The sequence below is a fragment of the Bos grunniens genome, chromosome 3 (assembly GCF_055505025.1).
Source record: "Bos grunniens cultivar Pamir isolate PY7600 chromosome 3, Bosgru_T2T1.0, whole genome shotgun sequence".
Lineage (NCBI taxonomy): Eukaryota > Metazoa > Chordata > Mammalia > Artiodactyla > Bovidae > Bos > Bos grunniens.
This window is the reverse complement of record NC_141167.1, coordinates 30,243,717-30,252,014: the sequence shown is the minus strand read 5'-3', so window position 1 is coordinate 30,252,014 and position 8,298 is coordinate 30,243,717. Positions and strand designations below refer to the sequence as shown.

Below are 8,298 nucleotides of genomic sequence, written 5' to 3'. Positions count from 1 at the left end.
ATACTTCTCTTCCAGACTAAGCTATTTCTTTTTCTTCTAAGTTTCTAAATAAGGATAAATGTGAATTAAATATTTATCTTGGAGGGTCCTTTATCATTTTCAAGATATTACTGCAATAAAAATAAAAATGTAAGTGAAGGTATGAATATTCATACCACAGGTCCCTCTCCTCCTATCCTAATTCAACAGAGTTTAACGTTTTTACTTGCTTTCTTACATGCAAAAAAAGTGTGATTATACTACTAGCATCCTCAAATAACACTCTGGCTTTTCACTCACTCCAAAATCGGGTTCAAAAATGGCCTTCCTTGTTTCTCGTAGCCTTCTGTGGCTCCTTTCCAGTTTTTATCACAGACTTTTTCTCTGCTTCCTCTTCTCAGTTCAGCACAGCTTCCTCTGTCATGTTCTATAACCCTGCCACTGTTGATGAGTCTTTTTATGTGCCATCTGAATTGGTCAGCTCTGTCTCATTACCTCTTGAGTTCTATTTCGAATTTCAGTGGCAAACAATTTTTTTCTTCACCTGCGACTTTCTCTCCCTTTATAACTAATTTCTTAATTTGGTCATTGATTTAACTCTTTAAACATAGGGCAAAATTGAATATGATCTCCTTGCCATCATCACATTTTATCTACTGTTTAAAGCCAAGAACAATACCTGCTGCTGCTGCTGCTAAGTCGCTTCAGTCATGTCGAACTCTGTGCGACGCCATAGACGGCAGCTCAACAGCCTCCCCCGTCCCTGGGATTCTCCAGGCAAGAACACTGGAGTGGGTTGCCATTTCCTTCTCCAATGCATAAAAGTGAAAGTGAAGTCCCTCAGTTGTGTCCAACCCTCAGTGACCCCATGGACTGCAGCCTTCCAGGCTCCTCCATCCATGGGATTTTCCAGGCAAGAGTACTGGAGTGGGGTGCCATTGCCTTCTCCTAGCACCTGACAAATACTAAGTATATATTTGTTGCAAAAATTAAATACCTTTGGGAGGTACTCTATGACAGATTGATTAGGTTGATTCAGATTACTTTTGTTCTTCATATACCACAGATAAATATCTAAAATGTCATTGAATCCCTGGAAGTTGATAACACTTAATAACATTTTATTTCAATATACAGATTGTGATCTGATCCAATTATAGGCATTCTTCCTTAGCAAGTTCTTTTTTGTTGTTGCTCAGAAATGGAAGAGAGGAGTTTTGTTATTTTCATTAACACATTTAGAAAACTTTACTTCCTTTGCATATCAGTCCTAGTCTTTGGTCAATAATCTAGTCTAACCAGTACAAGAAACACAGTTACTTCATTTACATGTTAACTAACAATGACAAATTCACCCTGTAAATCAATTTGCTGGCGTTTAAAAATGTAGACAGCAAGTAAGGCTCATGGTCCAGGGAAAAGGATACTAATAGAATGCAGAGAAAATTTCTGGGTACCACCCCTAATTTGAGATTTGGGGTAAATGGGGATTTTAGTGAGTGCCTGGGTTGGCAACAGGAAGGATTTGATAGAAAGACAAAGGTTAGATAGATGATGGACTTCACAGTTCAGGAAGAAACCAGGGTCAGCGTATTAGGAGATGGACTAATTCAGCATGTAGTGAGATAAGGGGAAAGTATCAGGATCTTGGTAGAGGGTAGGGAAATAACTTAGAAGCGTGAATTAAAGGAAATCGAAGCGGGGAAATAGCAAGGACCAGGGCTTAGATGGTAAAGTCAGTGGCCTAAAGATATGCCCCCTGGGTAATAATGCTAAAAGTGGAAAGAGAAAGCAAGGAAGCAGTCTCTGAAGGGGAAGGGGAATGCTCAAAGGTGGAAATCAACAGGGGTGCGGTCGCCTCCCGCAACGGGTATAGAAAAGAGGGGGCGCAGTCCCCCCTCAAAAGGCAGAAACATAGCCGGAATCCTGAGCTACAGTGCAGTAAAACGTGGGTGGGTGGGTATCAGGAGGGGAACAGAGGTCCAAGGTGCTGGGATGAGTCAAGGGCTGAAGGAGGGTGATGCAGTCTGGAGTTTTGGGAGGTTTTCACAGAGAGCACTGGGATTTAGAGTTCGGATTGTAAGAATATGTTTCAGAATCTCAGGGGGCTCTGGCATGTGTTTGGTAGAGTCCACTCAGGTTATCCTGGGGTACGTAGGTGGTGGTCAGTCAAGGATGGAAGGCAAATTCAACGAAGTCTGGGAATTCATTTAAACCAGTTAAGGGTGATTTCAGCGAAAGTTGGGAGGATTTAGGTCAAGAGTATGGTGCATTCCAGCCCGAGTGGGTCGATTTGCCCGGTTTGGGGCATGAATTTAAGTGGGCGCTGAAGAGTACTTCAGGCAGCGTGGCTGAAGGACTTCCTTCAGGACCGCAGTCCCTGTCAGACCGGCTTCGGGGTGGGTTACAGCAGCGGCCAAGCGCACTGCGTTTAGGATGGAGTGCATTCCGGGCCGCGCCGGGGCGAGCGAGTCCGGGAGCGGGAGTCCGGCGGGGACTCCGGGGAGGTTCGGAGGGAACAGCCGTCAGCGCAGGGCAGGATCGCCGGCTCGGGGATGTTCCGCGCCGCGAGCTGTACTTCACTCCCGCCCCTCCCGATCCCGGGGGAACCTGTTGCCGGAGGAATGGGCGGGCGGCGGCGGCGAACCCTCCATCACCTCCGCCTGGGCCTCATGGCGGCCCTTTCGACCTAGACACTGCGCGGCACGGCCGCTCCCTGTTGCCTGTTTTTTTTTTTTAAAACGAAAGAAAGAAAAATCAGCCCCCAACCCTCACCCGTGACCTGCGGGCCCGGCGGCGGCTCGTGCGGCTTCCGGGAGCGGAGGCGCGGCCCCGCGGGCCGGAGGAGGCGGAGGCGGAGGAGGAGGCCAACATGGCGGCGCGCAGGGCTGGGCCGGGCCGCCGCCACTCCTGAGCGCCCCAGCGCCGTAGCTCGGCTCGCGGTGCTCACGCCCGCGCCCAACCTGGCCCGGCGGCCGCGGAGCGCGCAGCCCAGGAGCGCAAGGGCCCGCCCGGGCGCGGGGACGGCGCAGAGGCAGCGCCGCTGGGCCCGCCAGGCCCCGGACCCGCAGCTTCGCTGCTCGCCGGCCGGCGGGGCCCGGAGGCCGGAGCCATGGAATCGGAGGAGGAGCAGCACATGACCACGCTGCTGTGCATGGGCTTCTCGGACCCCGCCACCATCCGCAAGGCCCTGCGCCTGGCCAAGAACGACATCAACGAAGCCGTGGCGCTGCTCACCAACGAGCGGCCGGGCCTCGACTACGGCGGCTACGAGCCGATGGACAGCGGTGGCGGCCCCAGCCCCGGGCCCGGCGGGGGCTCGCGGGGCGACGGCGGCGGCGGCGACGGCCCCTCCCGCGGCGGGAGCACCGGAGGCGGCGGCGGGTTCGACCCCCCGCCCGCGTACCACGAGGTGGTGGACGCCGAGGTGAGGAGGGGCGACCCGTGACCCCCGTGGGAGAGGCTAGCGGGCTGGAGTTCCGTGGGGAGGGGACACACCCCACTGGGCTTGAAGTGCGGGGAGCGTGTGGAGCAGGGGAGGCACGGAGAAAGGGCAAATGGAGCACCGGGCTCGTCAGGACGGAGGTCAACGGACTGCGGTCAGGTAGGGAGTGGAGCCCATAGGGTAAGGGCTGATGAAACTGAATTGAGGATGCGGGGCAGGGCTGCGCGGCAGGGTGGGGAGGGGTCTCTCGGGCTTGAGCTGAGGTCACCAGCGGGGCAGGTCCGGGAAGGGGATGGGGAGGAGGGTCGAAAGCTGGCATCCCCGAGATGCGGGAAGATGACACATTGGCCTGGAGAGTGTGATGGGGGGTGGCGCGTGTTATCAGGCAGTCAGAAATGGGGTACTAGTAGACTAGGCAAGGACCCGAGATTTCGTGGCCCAGGGTTTCAGTGAAGGAGTCGGGGAAGGCACCAGGTTCAGAGTCAGAGAAAAAGTGGGATGGGCCAGCCAGGGTAAAGAAAGGCCTTTGCTGGGTCAGAGGAAGACTTGAGGTTACGATGGGATTTGGGTTTTAGCCAAGGACCAGAAAAAAGAGATTGGTCGGGGTCTAAAATGAAGAGGGACTGGGCAGAGGCCAGGAATGACAATAATTGATATGAGATGTGGATTGGGGCGTCATCGATAAAATCAGGTATTAAAGCCATGGGGATTAGACTGAGAAAGGTTAGAGATAAGAGGCCAGGACAGGAGTCAGAGCTGAGGAAGGGCTCGGCAGTGATGGGACCGTAGTTGGAATATGAAGCTGGGACCAAGTCTGGGTACTGGTCATTGATTAAGTCAGAAATGAGGGAAAGCTAGACCAGAGAAAGGGGTTGTAGCAATGAGAGTGCTCTGCAGAGGGACAGGGACAGGGTGGAAAATAAAGGGACTGGAGAAGTCTGTTAAGGAGAAAGGGCCTTCTAGGTGAATGGCTTTGATCAGAGATCTCAAGTCTGGGTGGAGATGATTCCTTCTGTTTAGTTTGAGATGTGAGCAAAGAACACGAGGGAGAAAACAGACTTTACCTCTCATTTTTTTTTAAAAAAGTATCAACCAGAAGCAACAGTGTTGGTGAATAATTCTTTTGCAGAAAAATGACAGCTCATGATAGGGGTTTTGGTCCGATTTGCTGCATAGTACATTTCAAAGGTCCAGTAGAGTAGGTTGGCTTACCCTAGTGGTTTGGGTTTTTAAGTAGAGATGTGAATTTGGATAATTCTTAATGAAGCTAAGCCTCCTGAAAGGATTTTTTCATAAATAATATTCTGTCTTTTTAGTCATATGCTTTGGCAGCATGGGCTGAAGTAGCTTGGGAAAGAAAATAGCACTTCAAAAAACTAGATTTCACAAGATCTCTTTGGTTTCCAGACTTCCACACACTTGATTGATTGCCCTCTGTTACCCGGTAACTCAGCTGTATCATTGACTAGTGTATGGAAGTAAAGGTTGTAATTATTCCTACTTTGGGGGAAAGGTCCAATATAATTAAATCAGATCAGATCAGTTGCTCAGTTGTGTCCGACTCTTTGCGACCCCACGAATTGCAGCACTCCAGGCCTCCCTGTCCATCACCAACTCCCGGAGTTCACTGAGACTCACATCCATCGAGTCAGTGATGCCATCCAGCCATCTCATCCTCTGTCATCCCCTTCTCCTCTTGCCCCCAATCCCTCCCAGCATCAGAGTCTTTTCCAATGAGTCAACTCTTCACATCAGGTGGCCAAAGTACTGGAGTTTCAGCTTCAGCATCATTCTCTCCAAAGAAATCCCAGGGCTGATCTCCTTCAGAATGGACTGGTTGGATCTCCTTGCACTCCAAAGGACTCTCAAGAGTCTTCTCCAACACCACAGTTCAAAAGCATCAATTCTTTGGCGCTCAGCTTTCTTCACAGTCCAACTCTCACATCCATACATGACCACTGGAAAAACCATAGCCTTGACCAGACGGACCTTTGTTGGCAAAGTAATGTCTCTGCTTTTGAATATGCTATCTAGGTTGGTCACGACTTTCCTTCCATGGAGTAAGCGTCTTTTAATTTCATGGCTGCAGTCACCATCTGCAGTGATTTTGGAGCCCAGAAAAATAAAGTCTGACACTGTTTCCACTGTTTCCCCATCTATTTCCCATGAAGTGGTGGTACCGGATGCCATGATTTTCGTTTTCTGAATGTTGAGCTTTAAGCCAACTTTTTCACTCTCCACTTTCACTTTCATCAAGAGGCTTTTGAGTTCCTCTTCACTTTCTGCCATAAGGGTGGTGTCATCTGCATATCTGAGGTTATTGATATTTCTCCCGGCAATCTTGATTCCAGCTTGTGTTTCTTCCAGTCCAGCGTTTCTCATGATGTACTCTGCATAGAAGTTAAATAAACAGGGTGACAATATACAGTCTTGATGAACTCCTTTTCCTATTTGGAACCAGTCTGTTAAATAACTGTATTTAAATCGCTTTAAGAAATGAGCTTCTGTTTGCAAGCCCCCATCACTCTTCTTGTTCCAATTAGTTTTGACCCAGTTTTGAAATCAAGAAGAAAGCCACTGCTTTTTCTGAAGCTGCTTTTATAGTTCTTCAAAGTTCAGCGTATCCTCATTTTGTGAAAAAAATTTACTTTTTTTTCTTTTATCACGCCTTTTAATTTCCTGGAATTGCAAAATCAAAATAAATTGTAATGCTTGGTGGTACTTTAACATCCACGTTAGCTGCCCTGCCTGAACATTTAAACACTAAGAATTTTTGGCATCCTTTCACATGAATGACAGGCTGAGGAGTCTGCTTTCACATAAAATCTAGAGAATCTATGACTTTGTGAAGACCCCTGTCAAGTTTTCATTTCCTCTTGACTTATGGATTTGGCTCTACCATTTAATTTTGCAAGGTCAGAGTGGGAAGTGGGGGTTGCTACTAGTGCCTGAGGATGCTTTACCCAGAAGAAGACCACCAAGGATACAGGCACATGGGAACCTGGTGAGAATATTTAATCCAGTTGTTGCCTCTGTAGTTTTACAAATCTATTTGCATGCCGCTTGTGCAGTTTGTTGGTCATTCTTGTGGACAACGGGAACCTGAGGCATTTGATCTTGGGAAATAGGGAGAAGCGCTGATCATTGTTGAGCATCTATACGGTGTCAGGTGCTGTTAGGTGCTTTATACATTGTACTTAATCCCCAGTGAGGTAGTTAATAACATCACTGTTTTAGAGCTATGCTTAGCTAGTGGCAAAATCTGAATTTGAAACTGGTCTCTCTGACTGCAAAGACAGTGTGTTTTTCATTCTACTCAACTCATGGTTTAAGATTGAATTCATTTTAAGATAAAAAGGAAAAGTAAAAAGGGAAAGAGACAAATTTGAGGTTCCTGTACAAGCTAGGAAAGATGTGGCTTGCAAGGGCTGAATCAACGCATTGGGAATAGGATAATGGATAGAATGAAGGGAGAATCCTACCTTTTTAAAGAAGACTTCAGAAATTAATGCTTAGTTTGTCTCCTTGGTTTTACATACGTAAGCAGGCAAGCCCCAAAGGGGCTTGTCAGCCTGTCATTCATGTCCCCACAGAGTCAGTTCATGAAAGAGATGGGACTAGGATCCAGGCCCGCTCAGTCCAAGTCCATTGCACTCTCTCCCTATCAGCTGCCTGCCTTTCAAATGAAAAAGGGACAGGACACAGTTAAAGGCTGGAGAAAAGAAAGTGTAATAAACAAGGTAAAGATTGTCAGCTCTTGTATAATCTACTTGTTTTATTTCTTTAAAATGAGGTCCTTGGCTGAAATTATATAAATTTGTATTGGCCCAATAGGAAATTTCAGTTTCAGTGTCCTCTTAAAAATATTTGGGAATATACAGATCAAAATCCAATTGTTAAAAAAGAAAAAAATGATTGCATTTATTTTGTATTTGTCATTTGATAACAGGAACAGTCCTTTCATTTGGTAAGCATTTAATCCTTCCAGGTTCCAGGGCTGGGAACAGAATGTAGAGGTTACAGTCTGGTGGATCTTAGTGCAAGCCTCTAGCTTTACAAGAAGTGACTTCCCAAGGTCATGCAGTTAGGTCAATCAGTTTAGTAATTTGGGCTCATGCTATAATTAGGATTTGGTTTAAAAATTAAAATTTGGAAAGTAAAAGCAGTTAACTTCTGGTTCAGTAGCACCAAGGAGAATGCAGATAGAAAAGACTCAGATATCTAGTAGAATGCATAACACTGCACAGAAAGCCACTTTTTTAGATAATCTTCCAGTGACTTAAAGGTACTGCTTTGCAGAAAGTTGTGCTGGGTGTAGATGTGTATTAATTCTTGGTGTCTTGGCTGGATGGGATTTTGAAAAGTTCACCAGTTTTGATTTTAAATAGCATTACTTAACAACCTTTCCACAGCAGGTAGGAATCTGTTCTATTATTAAAGAGAGTGAGATCTCACAGCTGCTCCAAATAACTTATCCAGATGTTTAACACCCCCGGCTGTTAGAATTCTTCAGTGTTTCTTTTATGGTTAATGTCAGCCCCCCTGACCACTATTCAGGGCATGCCCCCTGGCTCTGCCCTCCTAGAGCTGGGACAGAGTTGGTCCTTTTAAGAACTGTGATCCTATCCAGAGAGTTAGAACTTAGAACCAGGAACCCTTTTAGGCACGTTTTAAAATTTAACACTTGTGCAATATACCTTACTTGTTACTAAGTTTCCTTGTTTTGTCTTTAGAAAATACTAAAATAGATTTTTTTTTGCAAGGAGAGTTTTAACAGAAATACCTTAGTGTCAAGTTTCATGTTAATTCTTATTCCTAGAAGTGACATTTAATGCTGTGATCTCACTAATATTGTGAACTCCTTGTTTTGTTTC

The 8,298-nt window shown here is 46.8% G+C and overlaps 1 protein-coding gene across 7 annotated transcripts in view; it reads left to right on the top strand.

The window, feature by feature from the left end:
* Positions 1-2,616: 2,616 nt before the first annotated feature.
* The window catches only part of USP24 (ubiquitin specific peptidase 24), a 156,578-nt gene continuing 150,896 nt past the window's right edge, over positions 2,617-8,298 (top strand). For 4 of the 7 annotated variants that reach the window (XM_086390175.1, XM_086390173.1, XM_086390172.1 and 1 more), the window contains exon 1: positions 2,941-3,406. In XM_086390175.1, the coding sequence (XP_086246301.1) occupies positions 3,092-3,406 (315 nt within the window). In that variant the 5' untranslated portion in view covers positions 2,941-3,091. Of the gene's footprint in view, positions 3,407-8,298 lie in introns of all 7 variants that reach the window. The other 3 variants (XM_086390174.1, XM_086390171.1, XM_086390176.1) reach the window with 2 other exon arrangements.